This window comes from Electrophorus electricus, chromosome 2, assembly GCF_013358815.1.
Source record: "Electrophorus electricus isolate fEleEle1 chromosome 2, fEleEle1.pri, whole genome shotgun sequence".
NCBI lineage: Eukaryota > Metazoa > Chordata > Actinopteri > Gymnotiformes > Gymnotidae > Electrophorus > Electrophorus electricus.
Window position 1 is genome coordinate 19054959 of NC_049536.1, and position 16227 is coordinate 19071185.

General features: G+C 41.5%; 1 protein-coding gene across 2 annotated transcripts; it reads right to left on the bottom strand.

Moving 5' to 3' along the window:
* Positions 1 to 4298: 4298 nt before the first annotated feature.
* LOC113586235 (mucin-12) lies at positions 4299 to 9307 on the bottom strand. Of its 2 annotated transcripts, XM_027024236.2 has the most exons (3): positions 9146 to 9307; positions 7524 to 8487; positions 4299 to 7442 (listed from the first exon to the last, which is right to left on the bottom strand). In XM_027024236.2, the coding sequence occupies exons 2-3, from the start codon at positions 8367 to 8369 to the stop codon at positions 5625 to 5627; spliced, it is 2664 nt and encodes an 887-aa protein (XP_026880037.2). In that variant the 5' UTR covers positions 8370 to 8487; positions 9146 to 9307; the 3' UTR covers positions 4299 to 5624. The 2 variants fall into 2 exon arrangements, with proteins under 2 accessions (XP_026880037.2, XP_026880036.2); XM_027024235.2 differs by having other exon boundaries at positions 4299 to 8487.
* Positions 9308 to 16227: the final 6920 nt, after the last annotated feature.

Here is a 16227-nt window from a genome sequence, read left to right on the forward strand (position 1 = left end):
GTAGTTATCGATTGTTAGAGCTTGCCTATTTTTCATGAACTCCACTTTTAGAAAAAGCACATATCTCATGGGTTTGTTCCTACAGTACAATATAGACTTCTACGGTAGTGCACAGATTTAATCAATTTAATTTCATTTGTATAATGTAAGGTTTTATAATCTTGCCTTCAGAGGGGCATGAATTAGGCTTGTGCACATTCTTTTGAAATGACATTTAATATCTAGAATCAACCTGCAGAGAAGTGGAGAACATTAAAGGAAAAAAAACAACACAATACATGGACTGTCATTCCATGTAAACGTAGAGCTGACTGCTAATGCAGCGTGTGTGTTTGTGTGTGTGTGTGTGTGGGGGAGTTTATAACTTTTAAAAGCTATAACTTTAAAAAATAAAAACATCTTAAGGCATAGTTTAATTTAATAAGAGCCTACTTTATAAGGCTTAGTAGTGTACAAGTAGTCTACTCCACTTTACTTAAGTGCATTTTGCAAGTTCAGACTGCACCTTCAACAAGGGCAGGAGTAGAGGTGACTATGAGACTGGGTGGTAGGGAGAACTGGAGAAAACTTTGGGCTGGAGTTCTGGGAGGCCTCCATTGGTGGGAGAAGCCTACTGAAGTCTACTGAAGCCTGCTGGAGACCCCTACTGAAGATGGAGAGAGAAGCAGGACATACAGGAACCGGGGAGGAATAGAAGAGAAGGAAGGGTGTGAGATTCCCCACACAGAGACTATTATAAATTATAAACAAGGAGAAATAAGGGTGGAGTATAAAGACAAAGAAGTAAGGGGTGGGTTTCAGGCATGGTCTTTCTCCATGACTCCACTTTGAAGTAGTTCTACTTACATCTAAGTTATTTCTACTTTTAGCCTTCCCCCTTTCCCCAGAAAGGAAATTAGAACGACTTCTACCCATAATTGTTCCTTGTTATTCTCATGTTTTAAAGAAGTGAGGCTCTTGCCGGGTGAACTGGCAGTTGCACACGAAAGTGGAGGAGATCAAGTTTGGCTTTGCTAGATCTGTGTTTTCTGTGTGAACAGGGCATGTTACATGACTGGCTGCACCACACACGTCATGTCACGTTTTATTACTGGTTCCTTGTACTCCACCTTGCCCCGGGTTGTCATCAGGAATAGGCTCCATTCCTAACTAGCATTTTATTTTATTTTCCTAACTAGCCATTTTTATAATAATCAAAGTCACAAAACAGCTTTATGGAAATCCAGCCCCAGGCTGGTAACACTGAGCCCAGGCATGACAATGGCTATGATAATATCGCTTTACTAGGTTACATCTATGAGTTTACAATGGAACATTATGAATTTTCTTCCTGGCAGTAACCATAGATTCTTCACAGTATGCAACAGACATGGTTATGGTTTTTGGAGATTTCAAGGGACATTCTGAGTTAATTGCAGCTTAAACTTTATGTACCGTACGTAGAGCAAACTGTTTATTACTATCTACCAAAATGCCATCATGTTTTTGTATACTAAAAGACAACTTACTAAAAAAATGTTTAAACATGAATGTAAAACATATTTTAAAGAACCCCCTCATGGCAAGTATAGAGAATGTCACTAATTTTTGAAAATGCTAAGGTCATGTCAAACTCACCACCCTCTAAATTTGATTCACATCCCTGTTGTAGGAGCCAATGTGTAAAGCTGTAATATATTAAAATATAATATTTGTTTGACAATAACTGGTATGTTGCCCCCTAGTGGTCTTATTTGGCCTTATTTTTCTTTAAGAAATAAATTGGAACGTTCTCATGATGTCATGGTCATGCCAGGTATAGACATGTGTAACACACCTGAAGATGCCAAGAAATTAAATAATTGTTTAATGGTTCGGTACTCATTTGAACTAGCATTATCTATAACTTTAATCTGGAGAAATAAGTTTCAAATTAGAATTAATCAGAATCTGGGCCTGTTTCAAAGAAACAGAAACAATGTAGCAATACACTATGATTAGGTCACGATTAGGTTTGAAAGAAAGTGTAATGTAGGAGACTACACTACTCTGCACAAGTGTAATGTAAGAGACAGTTTACATTGCACTATACCAAGGTGTAACATCATTGCATCATTCTGGTCCAGGGTGAAACTCCAGGGCTAAGGAATGTGAAACTGTGCATCTGATCAATAGTATCACACAGGACTTTCGTATGAGACTGGAAAAGACTAATTTAATCCAAGTGAAGGCCAGATCTTTAGTGTAGGCCTGATCCTCTTTAAAATCTCTGGAAATTAATTAAGATAAGGTAAGAACACCTTATTGATCCCAAAAGGAAATTGCAGATTTTCTCATTTATAATTTTATTTATAATTATTCTTGCTTTTAATATTTTGATGACTTTATGACCCATATACTGTCATGTGTAAATGTTATGCTGTTCCTGAAAGCAACACTTTCTAAAACCATACAAGACATTTAAGATTTTGTGGAGGCTGATGAGTAGGTAGGTATCGATCTGTCAAACAGAAACTGACAAAAATTGAAATGTCATAAAATACCGTGTTCAAAATAATCTGCATCTTTCGGTGAAGGCATTGAGTGGCTGAGAATCAGTGGTAGACTTGTCACTTGAACAAGCCTGTTATTGCTAGTGACATCTAGTGGTAGACTTTGAGTATAGCGTTTCTGTCAGTTAACCAGGGCCTCTAGGCAGTCACAGCTTTTAAGTTTCCTGCTCTAACACACTTGATTCAAATCATAAGCTAATTATTCGCTCCGAGAGTTTCCAGCGAATATTTATTACTGTGAGACGTGATGCCACTGTTCCTAAAACACAGGTTTTTGAATTCGAGATCCGTATGGTTCATTATATGATTCTGTTCGGGTTTGTACAATGTAGAAGATATTTTGTTTTTCTCCAGAATCAATCCTTTGTATTTTTTTTGCCAGGCCAAGAGATGATCTTACTTAGTTTTTAACCATTGCAGATGTGAAACTGTATTATTTTGCAAGCTGCAAGCTTGGCGCTTTAGCCTGGCCTACGTGCTGCATGCACAGGTAAACTAATGGACTAGCGCGAGGACTGGAGCCTGCTGACATTTTGATTGGTTCATAAATGTTTTCAGACGCGCTTACAGCACCGTGCAGACCCAATAGATGCGATTTAACACCACTAGGCACACGTTTTTAGCTACTTGGGAACATGTAAGTAGCTTGTGTAATACATTGGCCTATGTCATCTTAAAATGAATAGAATCGTGCAGTAATACCTGAAACCGCCTAAAACAAATCTTCTGTTTTCCTGATGAAATCTCCCGAAGGCTGTTATGAGTACATGAGAAGCATTAAACTGTTATAGTCCTTATGATGCGTAAATATGATTTAGTATAATATTTGTTTATTTATAATGATGTACCGTGCCTCTCATGAATACACACCCCTATAGGAACAGCTATTTTATTTTAAATAATCCAAATTCAACAGTATTTCCGTATTGCGCAGTTCTATGAGTTTTCTTCCCCCATCTCCCTCCCACTCACTGCGGCAGGCCTGAAGGATCCGGCGGGGCTTTGCTAGTACCTGATGAGCAAAGTTTGGTGGCCAGCCGCAGGAACACACTGCACTGTAACCGCCCCTCCCCGTCACGGTGCCCTGCTAATAAGTGGTAAAAATGTGCGGTCTGCTATAAACTCAATGCACGATGTGTGTTCTCTGGATAAGGCTACTAGTGCTACTACCGATGTATTAATATAAATTATTGTACAGACAGCATGCTAGTTAATGATTCTAATTTATCGCCTAGATTGAAGATATTTACACTTATTTACCGGTATATGTATTGCTTCTACTTGATACGTTTAGCCGGACATGTTTTGCTGCTGACTGCATTTCAACAGCTTTTTAGAACCCTCACCATTGCATTTTTAAAAATATATTCTAAACTTTGTGGGCCTGTACTATATTATTTATCATTTATTCAAGGTTACTGACAGGATCCTCGTGTGCAAATTTAAAACATGAGTCATGTGACCTGTATTATTGCATCCACACTGTATGCGTGAGAGTGGGTGTGTGTGCAAATGCTTGTGAATTTGTGCATTTGCTCCAGGCCTGGAGGAAATGCTGAACAACCTCCTGATCCCGCCCTGTAGGGCGCAGTGGTGGGCCAAGCACCCTTGACACAAACAATAAAATAAAATACTAACCATTAGACTGTACTACTCTTTCCTACATGCTACCCATACACATATTTAATCAGTGTATTCTCTTTATTATAGGGTATGTCATATAAATATAGTAATGAAAGCTTATGAACGACACAGTAACACCAAACACAGATGTCAAATGTTTATGTTCAAATTGGGCATCATAAATCAGCAAAAGACTGTGATAAAAATTCATCAGTCAATTGAGAGTAAGAAAATGACAGTCCTTAACATGCATCTACGGAGCTTGAGATGTCGAGGTGATGGCTACGATGACGATATAATAACAATCAACTTATTCAGTAAAATTTTGTCTGGTATAGGACAGACAGATTGTCCAACATTATTTAATTTTAAAACATTTATAAATATAGCCATTTCACTTTACAATTTCACTTTACAAGCACAAAACATAAATGATAAGGCCTGAGGTGACTGCAAGTCACTCTGCTGGACCACAATAATAGGTTGAAGCCACTAAAATTATACAAAAAAAGATACAAAAGCTCGAGAAAGAGCACTGAGAAATCACACCATCGATGGCTCGCCTTGGACTCAGAACCTAGAATAGTCTTGCTTTACATTCAGTCTTTGCCATATATATGTATCATCTAATCAATCTGTAACTTCATTTAAGGAACATTTTCAAAAACACAAAACTCAATATGGCCTCAAAGTGGACATCTGTGTGTTACACTTTCTTAAAATACACACATTCACTCCAAAAACACCAACATTCTTCTTGAATGAATCTCTGACATTTGTAGTCAATCTGAGTATAAAGAAAGAGAAAGCCAAGTAAAGCACATAAAGAGCACTTCAAACAGACGTTGCTCTGACCGAGGTTCAAGCACAATGAAAATAAAAGCCAAACAAATAAGGATAGAAATGAGGATTGTCTATGCTCTTATCATATCTCCAAATGTAGCATAACTTAGCAAACTATATGATACCTACAGAAGTGATGCTCATTGTTATTCCTAATGAATTTCTCCTGGTTAGTTACAGCCATTTTCCACTCCTGTAGGTCACTGCTGTATTGCACATTAACTACCAGTGTTGGCGGGCGTGGGCAAGCACATGCCTCCTCCAGAGGCTAATCGCACTCAGTGCTGTCTTACCAGCCTATCAGAGCCAATCTGAACAGCAAACTTTATTGGGAACAGGTTCACTGTGTCCCAGCCATAACGGTCTGAGTTATTCAGGACTCAGTGTCCTCTACAGGCAAAACCAGAAAAACAGGAAAATTATTCCAATCCTGCCATTAAGGTGGACCCTGAACACTGGAAAGATCCTTTTACTGGACAGGACCCATGGATACCACTGTAGAAGACATATAATGCGAAAGATCTTGTCAATGTTCTGAACCTACAGTATAATTGAACATACAGTTGCTTCACTGTCAGGCTCACTGTTTGACTGCTGTAGCTGTAACTGTCTTGAAGCTCTGTGGTTTCAGTGTCTCTCCTCAGAGTGTGCCCGGGAGCAGCAGTTTGGCCTCCGCATGTTCCTGAAGAGGAGGCGGAAAGGGTTTTGCCGGCGTCTGCCCCTGGTGCCTCTCCCCTCCTCTTTCTTCCGGCTTCCTCTGGCTGAACTGCACCGGCTGGATGCTGATGTTGCAGGTGGGCTGGACTGAAGGGGAGTGGTTAACTCTGTGGTGTTTGGTGGTGGGGTCACAGCCAGCATGGCTGCAGATGGTTCTCTTTGTTTCTTCACCCGTTTCTCTAGGTGTTTTTGGATGGCAGTGCCCAGAACGGTTACCTCCACCACAGCACCATACACTTCCCAGGTCATCCCTTTTTCGTCCCAGCTCACCTCCCGAATAGGCTCTGGGGGTTCGTCTGGGCTGGCGTCCACCCGTGGTTCAGGCTCTGGTGCTTTGTCTGGGCCAGCCTCCACCCGTGGTTCAGGCTGTGGTATCAGCTCAGAGGAGCTAAAAACTGTGGGACTCATGGGACCTTTGGTGACTGAATGAGACCTCACCTGCTGTCCTACTTGTAGTTCAGTTGCACTTGCTGCTATGGGTGTCATAGGAGCTGTGCCAACTGAACGTGTTTCTACCTGTAACTCAGGTGCTCTTGTTGCTATTGGAGTCATAGGAGCCGTGGCAACTGAACGAGTCTCTACCTGTAAGTCAGGTGCCCTTGTTGCTATGGGTGTCATGGGAGCTGTGCCAACCGAACGCGTCTCTACCTGTAGCTCAGGTGCACTTCTTGCTATGGGCGTCATAGGAGCTGTGGCAACTGAGCGAGTTTCTACCTGCAAGTCAGGTGCCCTTGTTGCTATGGGTGTCATGGGAGCCGTGCCAACCGAATGAGTCTCAACCTGTAGCTCAGGTGCCCTGGTTGCTAAGGGTGTCATAGGAGCTGTGGCAACCGAACGAGTCTCTACCTGTAGCTCAGGTGCACTTGTTGCTATGGGCGTCATAGGAGCTGTAGCAACTGAATGAGTCTCTATCTGTAGCTCAGGTGCACTTGTTGCTATAGGTGTCATTGGAGCCGTGGCAATTGATCGAGTCTCTACTTGTAGCTCAGGTGCCTTTGTTGCCATGGGTGTCATAGGAGCTGTGGCGACTGAACGAGTCTCTATCTGTAGCTCAGGTGCACTTGTTGCTATAGGTGTCATTGGAGCCGTGGCAATTGATCGAGTCTCTAGCTGTAGCTCAGATGCCTTTGTTGCCATGGGTGTCATAGGAGCTGTGGCAATTGATCGAATAGCTACCTGTGGCCCAGGTGCAGTTGTTGCTATGGGTGTCATAGGAGCCGTGGCAACCGATTGAGTCTCTACCTGTAGCTCAGGGGCTTTTTTTGCCATGGGTGTCATAGGAGCTGTGGCAACAGATCGAGTCTCTATCTGTAGCTCAGGTGCTTTTGTTGCCATGGGTGTCATAGGAGCTGTGGCAATCGACCGAGTGTCTACCTGTGGCTCAGTTGTGTTTGCTGCTAGGGGTGTCATGGGAACTGTGCCAATTGAACAAGTATCCACCTGTAACTCAGGTGCGCTCTTAGCTATGGGCGTCATGGGATCTGTGGCAACTGAGTGAGTCTCCACATATAGCTCAGCTGCTCTTGTGGCTACAGGAGTCATGGGAGCTGTAGCAACAGAACGAGTCTCATGCTGTAGCTCAGGTGCTGTTGTTGCTACAGGGGTCATGGGAGCTGTAGAAACTGACCTGAACTCCACCTGCACACCAACCTGGAGCTCAGCATCCCTCGTCTCCACTGCTGAAGCAGCTTCACCTTGCCCACTGCAACCCAGCTTGCTCAGAGAGTACTGGAAGAAGAAGGCAGTGGAACCTTCTGGAGGGGTCATGGGACTGGTGGCCACTGATTGGTACATAACCTCCAGACTGACCTGTGTTTGGATGTGTTGCCCAGGTGATCGGTCTTGTTCCCCCTCGGAGACCTGCGTTAAGTCTCTGTGTTCTGAAGATTCGGTTTGCTCTAGTGCTGTGCTATTTTCCGTCTTTCCCAACCTCTGCGGAGACTTTGTATCGGGACACATTTTGTGCTCTGCAGATTTGAATTTGATGCTTGTAGACATGCTGGTGCAACTTGTCTCTGTCAACTGTGGAATGGTTGCATGTGTGATTTGTTGACTGTTAGTCTGAACTTGCTCAGTATAATTTTCTTTGTGACTGTCAGTCTTTGGTAGGACATGCTCATTTGAGCTAGTGCTGTGATTTGCTGAACTGTTACTTGTCATACTGGTCTGTTGCATCTGACTGAGCTTGATTAAATCTGCCACAACCGCAGAGGCGTCCAAAGTGTCCTCTTCTGCTGGTTCCCCACACTCAGCTAAAGTCGCTGAGTCAACACTGCCAGAGCTGTCAACATTTTCTGCCTCTTCCAACTCCATCTCGATGTCTGGCGACTCATGGCTGGTTACCAGGATGGTTATTTCTTGGCTGGCCTGTTGTCTGTTCGTGGTGTAGCGTTCTCTTCGTGTGAGACGCTCACCTGTAAGCTCACTGCTCCCATCACCACTGAGCAGGTCACATTGGAGAGCACCATCCTGAGCTGGCCCTGGGAGAGAGGCTAAACAGCCCACCAGCCCTGGGTCTTGTGGGGCAACTGAGTAATGCTGATCCATTCTGGCTACTGCTGGCTGGGTGATTGAGGGGATCTCTTCCTGGGCAGCTGTTTCCGTGTGTTCACAGGCTTCCATCGGCTTGATATCCACCATGGTGTCATTCAACATGGGTTATACAGGATTTGACTTATCCCTGAGCTAACTTTCCAAACTTCGCTGTGGGTCAGACAAGGACCCTCCATTCATATGGAGGTTGTGATCTCCTCTGGGTTATAATACACATTTGCTGAAAAAAAGAAAGAGTTAAAAACATACATCAGCCATATTAGGTTAATTTCAACGCAACTATTCAATTGCTGTTTATTGAACATATTAAATATAGTATTTGTGCCTTAGAAATTATGCAAAATCCTTGAATTGGATGGTCTGGTTATCAAGGCAAAAGGACATCCATACAAGGAAAACCATGAAAATATTGTTTTGTAGGTGAAAGGCAATTAACAGGTTCATGCAGCAAATTATTGTTAAATAGAATAAAATGACTAAGTAACAATTATTCCATGTTTTGTGTTGCTAATTCTTGCAAATACAAATACAAAGCACACTTTTATTTTAAATATCCATCTCACAGATACATATGCCATTTAAGGTAAGGAACACTGTGTACAAAATACAAAAAAAAAAGAAATAAAATACACAAAGACTTTTAAAAAAATCAGTAATCATATTCCTTGAGGCAGCATACATTTACAACTCTTTCATGTACTTACTCTACTATCAAATGCAAAGGAATGTCCTATATTTCCCCTGTTTGAATCAACATCATTTATGCACACACAACTCAGACCACTGCTTAGCAACAACACAACCTTGATGATATATGCAGTGAGTGTGAGCATTGAGTGTGCTGTAAAAATATTAGCCTTAAGTAAATAAATACATACCGCAAAACTGTTTGTATTCCCACCCCGTGAAAAATTTGTTTCACATCCAGTGAATCCTGATCTCTTCTGTTTTTCCTCTCCTGCAGTGGATGCTGAGAGAGGAAGAATGGAAATACTGTGTTTGTTTTCCAGGAGACTCTGCTGTAGACGGAGGTCCTTGGATTTCACTGAGGGCTCAGAGTACTTAAAGCTTCTGATTTTCTGTTTCCCTGGAAACTAGGCTCAACCTGGCAGTGAGTGGTAATGCAATGACAAAGTCTCTTCAGCTTATTAATCAGTAGCAAATGGCGATGATTAATACCCAGCTCTCACGTTGAGACAAGAGCTGGCTTTGTAATATAATATACAAATACACAGTGGAGTACATGCACTCTGACAGGCAGTGTACTAAGTGGTGTATCAGTAATGAGTTGTGATTTTATATAGACATCAGACGCCATTCACGAGTTTGGGATCGTACCAGCAATCATTAGTCATTTGTATTGCATTGTACCTGCATTGATAGAAACCAGGAAACACACATCAGTTAAATCTTAGATTTACTGGTCTGCATTTTTGGTCACATAGTCAGAATTTTTAAAGACCTCTTCTCGGTGTGTGCTTATGTGTGCCTTTCTATCAACATTATCCCAAACTGGCCATAGGAAGAACTTCACTAAGAGCTCTCTCTTCACTAGCAATTCCTTGGCATTTGCCAATAGCATGTTCCCATAGAATTCTGTTGCTTAGCAACAGACTGTGCAGATAGAGTGTGCTGGTAATGGTGGACTTGGGGTGGGGTTGATGGTGAGGCTGGGGAGCGTGTGGGAGGTGTGTGTGCGGGTGTATGTTTATGGGGATACGAGAAAACAAATGTCATGTAGGGTCAAGGAACCACATATCAGTGATCGCTGGAAAGATGAAATGGGTGGATGAAAATGTAAAGAATGAGGGATGCGGAGGCTGGGGATGAGTAGGAGGGAAAAGGGAGAACAAGAAGATACAGAGAGTAAGAGAGAGAGAGAGAGAGAGAGAGAGAGAGAGAGAGAGAGAGAGAGAGAGAGAGAGAGAGAGAGAGAGAGAGAGAGAGGGAGAACAAGGAGAAGGTGAAAGCCAAGCCAGAAATTGTATCCAAAAAAATGACCACTGAGGAGATGATGTATGTCCATCACTTCCCCACTGCGCTTGGATATTCTGATTTCTACTTGCCATATGGACTGCTGGACTAGTTACTGGCCTTTATTTAAAGCCTCAATAAGTACATCACACCACTGCATCTCTCACTACACCGGAAGGTGATTCTTCACCTTCACCTGCAACTTCCTCAAGGACCTGCAACTCTATTTGGGTTCAATAATCTATCTATCTATCTATCTATCTATCTATCTATCTATCTATCTATCTATCTATCTATCTATCTATCTATCTATCTATCTAACAAACATAATGTTGTACTCAAAAAACTACTTTTACACAAGATTCATGTATATACCACCATTACCAGTATTTCTACAGTATAAATTGGGTGGCATTTGATTGGTCCTACTGTCTGCCTATGGAACTAGACTAGAACTAGACTAGACTAGACGCTTTCAGAGCGTCAGGAAAAATCAGGATTCTATGGCACCCTGGACAGCACCCAGTAATGAGGCCCAGCGAACACATGGAGCATGTGATAGACTAATGCTCAACTGCTGAGCCCTTTAATGGGGATTTATTTCCACCACACTATACGTGACTTTTGTTTTGACATCTCACAGTGTAAATAAAGCTATTTTTTTTTGTAACTACACATACATTAAATTTTATAACACTGACTCTGGGCAAAAGATTGTGAAAATCCCTACAACTCCTGAATGTGTGAGACTGTTGGAGTATCACAGTGAAGGCTAAAGGTACACTCTGTGATTTGATGATAACATTTACATAGAAATAAAGTATGAATATTTAGTTTAGAGAGAATTTTTTGCTGTCACTGGAAGAATTAACTGGTTTCTCCTTTTACGAATGAGCCTTATTGATAACATTACTACGACTCAAGCTGAAAAGAATGTGCTTTGAAAAACAAAAGAAAAAATGTCTACTCAGTGTGAAAATCTTTTGAAACACACTATTGTCACACACTTTTAATACATTTCTGGAATTTTATTTTTCATTGTTGAGCTGTATTAGCACCTGCTAAGGAGTAGAAACTAGAAAAATTGCCTTTACCAATATAAGATGCTTTTAGCAGATGCTTTTATCCAAAGCAATTTACAATTGTGGCCAAGTACAATTTGAGGGTTAAGAGCCTTGCTTAGGGGCCCACAGTGATAAGTTGGCAGTGGTGGGGCTTGTAACAGCAACCTTCTGATTACTCGTTGATTACCAGTTGAGCACATTTAACTGTTATCCCTGCTATAATAAAATATAATATTTTTGGGCAGCTAGGAAATATCTCCTGAAGACAGCTAATTATAAGCGGGCTAAGTGAATTTAAGCATGGTACTGTAATAGGATTCCACTGTTACAAGAAACTCGTTAGTGAAGCTAGATATTCCACAATCAGCTGAGTGGTATTAATGAAAAGTGGGCGTGTTTAGGAACCACAGCAACTCAGTCACGAAGTGGCAGACCACGTAAAGTTAGAGAGCGGGGTCGTGGAGTACTGAGGTGCCAACGCTCTACTGACTCAATAACTGCAGATTTCCAAATGTCCACTGGCATTCACATGACTACAAAAACTGTGTGCCAGGAGTTGTATGGCATGGGTTTGCATGGCCAAACAGCTGCATGCAAGACTGATATAACTAAGCACAATACTAAGTATCAGATGGAATGGTGTAAAACATGCCACCACTGGATTCTGGAGCAGTGGAAACAATTTCTCTGGAGTGATAAATCACGCTTCTCTATCTGGAAGTTTGATGGATGAGTCTGGGTTTGACAAATGCTATGAGAATGTGCCAATTGTAATGTTTGGTGGAGGAGGGATAATGCTATGGGTTTGTTTTTCAGGGTTTGGCCTAGGCCTCTTTGTTCCAATCAAGGGAAATCTTAAAGCTTCAGCATGCCAAGACATTTTGGACAATTGTATGCTTCCAACAGTTTGGGGAAGGCCCTTTTCTATTCCAGCTTGACTTTGTCTGAGTGCACAAAGCAAGGTCCATGAAGGCATGGTTGGGTGTGTTTGATGTAGAAGAACTTCACTGGCCCACACACAGCCCTGATTTCAACCTCATCAAACACCTTTGGGATGAACTTGAATGAAAAGCCAGGCCCTCTCGTCCAACATTAATATCTGACCTCACACATGCTCTTCTGGATGAATGGGCAAAAATTCCAATAGACACACTCCAAAATCTTTGTAGAAAGCCTTCCCAGAAGAGTGGAACCTGTTATAGCTGCAAAGGGGGGAGGAACCCATGCCTATGGCCCTACCTCCTGTAGGTGATATGTGTAGGTGTCCCTATGCTGTTGTCTGTATAGTGTATACATGACCACTGAATGGCAACTTTATTAGAGATACCCATCTAGTAGTGTGTTGGACTGCTGTTGGCCTTCAGAACTGCAGCAATTCATCATGGCATAGATTCCACTAGGTATTGAAATCGTTCTGCAGGAATCTTGGCCCAGGAAGACAGGATAGCTTCTTACAGTTGCCGCAAATTAGATGGAAGTACTAACATACTCTGAACATCTAGTTCAGATTAAGATCTGGCGACTGTTAAGATCAGGGAAGCAAGGAAAACTCACTGTCGTGTTCCTGGAACCAATCCATGACTATATGACACTTATGGCATAGTGCTTTGTACTGTTGAAAGTGTCCTGGCAAAGTGTAAACAGCTGCCATGAAGAGATAAACTCAGCAACAGAAATTTGGATTCATCTAACCATCTGCTCAGTGATCCAGTTTTTGTGCACTTTTACTCAATGGAGTCTGGAGCTTCTGTTTCCTTAGACAGCAATGGCACTTGAACTGGTTGTCTGCTGTTATAGCCCATCCATGATAAGGAGGGATGAGTTGTGAATACAGACAAGTTAGTTAAAGCACCAGTATTGTATTTGGCTGACTGTGCACTCTCTGAACTTTACAACCACACTTTTCAGTGCTGATGAAGGAAACTTGTACTTCACTTTCCTTGTGAATATATATATATATAAAAACATACACACATCCACCATCAGCGACAACATTAAAACCACTAACAGGTGAAGTGAATAACACTGATTATCATTACAGTGTCACCTGTCAAGGGTTGGGATATATTAGGCAGCAAGTGAACAGTCAGTTCTTGAAGTTGATGTGTTGTAAACAGGCAAAGTAGGCAAGAACAAGGAAATGAGTGACATTGACAAGGGCCAAACTGATGGTTAGCAAACTGGGTCAGAGCATCTCTAATACGGCAGGTCTTGTGGAATGTTCCCAGTATACTGTAGGAACAGCATACCTGCCAAAAATGAAAGAACAACCAGGGTTATAGGGTGGGGGGTGGGGAGGTGTGGGTGTTAAGGTTAGTCTGTCTGGACCACAGAAGAGATACAATACCACAAATTCCTGAAATGTTGTTAATGCTGGCAACGATATAAAGGTGTCAGAACACACATTGTATCACAGCTTCCTGTGTATGGGGCTGTGTAGCCACATTTGAGTCAGAGTACCCAAGCTGACCGCTGCACACCATGCTGACCCCTGTACACCATGCTGACCCCGGCCCACTGCTGACAGTGCCTACAATAGACCCATGAGCATCAGAACTGGACCAGCAGGATACTGCAGCCTGATAAAATAGCTGTTCAGGTGTGATGAATGTGACAGAGTTCAAGGTGTTTACTCGGCCATATATAATATAGAGGCCCTTTTCCCTCAAATGTCAGTGAACTATCAAATGTCAGTGAACTGTCAAGATTTACAGCTTTTTGTGACCTTTCCTGACCTGACATAATATTTTATTTCTCACTGGACCTTCCGTGTGTTTGAAGTGCTCACATTGCAGAAATTTGCAGCCTGTTTACATAAAAGGGAATAACTATATCTGAACCTGTCTGACTGTGTGATGCACATATGGCAATAATTACACATTGATCACAATTCCTGATTGAATGGTCTTTTGCATCAACACTAATCACAGATAAAAGATGTTGGTTTTTGGTGGGGTGTTGGTACATGGGACATCTGGTGTTTTAAATTTGTTTTCTGACATTTGAGGCATGAGACCAAGTGGTTGTAAAATTGCAGGCAGCCCCTTGTCAGGATGTGTGTAATAAATGTAATACATGGGGCTTCACACCCCATGTGGACCCTGCCCCCTCAACACACACACACACACACACACACACACACACATACACACACACACACATGCAATTTTGTCATGAATTCCCACATCCCCATTCAGTGCATCCCATTCCCTCCTCTGATATCCTCACTGGAAAGTTAGAGAATGAAAGACAGATGTGGGTGACTACAACTGTATATGGAGACATTAGAACGCCAAACCCAGTCCTCCTAAAATGAGAATACACGTTGGCTTGGCTTTTCAGAGTTGGTGACAGCTCCCTGACCTGAAGGGGATTCAGGAGGGATGCTGAGGTGGCTTTTGGTTAATAATTGCCGAACAGGTAAATTATGTTGGTGGTTTGCAAGCTAGCAACTGAAAACAGCCAGCCAGATTATTATTGTTGTGGAATTTAATGTTATCCTTATTACCATTACTAGAGTAATATACTATAATTTACAATATTAATAATATACTTTATATGAGAGAGCAAACATTCAGCATTAGAGTTAAATAATTAATTATTAATTAAATAATTAATAATTGCACGATCAGTCAATATTGACTAGCAGCTATGAACAGCATGCTAACCTCTGCAGTCCAGCTGTATACTAACGTTAGCTTAATTATCCCAGTCAGCTAGTTAGCTAGATTCCTTGCATGCTTGTTAATAATTTATTTGAAGACTTGGGTCTCTGCGATAGACAGCATTGTAAGAACATAGATTGACTAACAACAGAGTTAAGTTGAATGTATGAATGTTGATAGACTAACATATCAGAGTTAATGTGTAAATGTATGATTGTTCTTATGGATACATTTTGTGCAAGGATGTTCTTGTGCATGATGTTCGTGAGCTCCGGATTGTCTCCACTATCACCTTCCCTGCACCAGCTCCCGTGCTTCCTCCCACGCCTTGGTCATGTTTTTATACACAGTGTGTAGAGAGAGAAAGGGCTATTCACATATGGGCCTGTTGGCTTTGTGAGAGAGAGTGAGAGTGTAGTTGGACTGAGGGAATCAATGTGGTGCACACAGCAACGCAGATTTTACTCATCTTAAATAGGAAAAAAAGACAAAGAACATCAACATGTGGTGTTGATATCATATTGATATTGTGTCAGGCTGCCAATGTATGGGAAACACTCTATCAATATAACACTGCACTTGTTGAATATGAATCTTATTCTCATACATATCTGCATTTGAAAGGACTCAAGATTATACTGAGAAGCATATGATTACAACCATACATAATTCACTTACGTCCCCAGAGAACATTTCCATCACCAAGTTCTGATGAGTTCTCTTTGAATACTCCAACAGGAACTCACTCACAATCATCAGATAAATCTCAGTTAGAAGGCACATTGCAAAATGATGTTCCACACGTTTTATAAAATTACATATTTCCACCAGAGAGGTCGCCAATTCCCCAAACTTACATAGTGCAGCTTTAAAGAAAATACATGGAGGGCTATATCATAGCAGTGAGTATACTTTCGTAACTGTTTTTAGTCATTTTTTTTTTTAACCAAGTGTGTCCTAGTCTATCCTAACATAGGAGGAACCACAAACTATTAGCATAGCTATCTTCCATTTCTTAACGAAAAGCCTGTGTGTTTATATTTTTCTTTATTGATTGTCTGTTTTGTTGGTGTTAAAACATGATGAAGTCTCTGCTACACATTTACGAAAGATAAGAGGAATGAAACAATATAAAGTTAAAAAAACATTAGGTTAGGTTAATTGGCTATCCTAATAAATTGTCCTGTGTGTGTGTGTGTGTGTGTGTGTGTGTGTGTGTGTGTGTGTGTGTGTGTGTGTGTGTGTGTGTAAATGCCT

What these genes read in the sequence shown, in the direction of transcription:
- LOC113586235 (XM_027024235.2), bottom strand. Translation starts at nt 8,369, where the DNA reads ATGTTGAATGACACCATGGTGGATATCAAGCCGATGGAAGCCTGTGAA.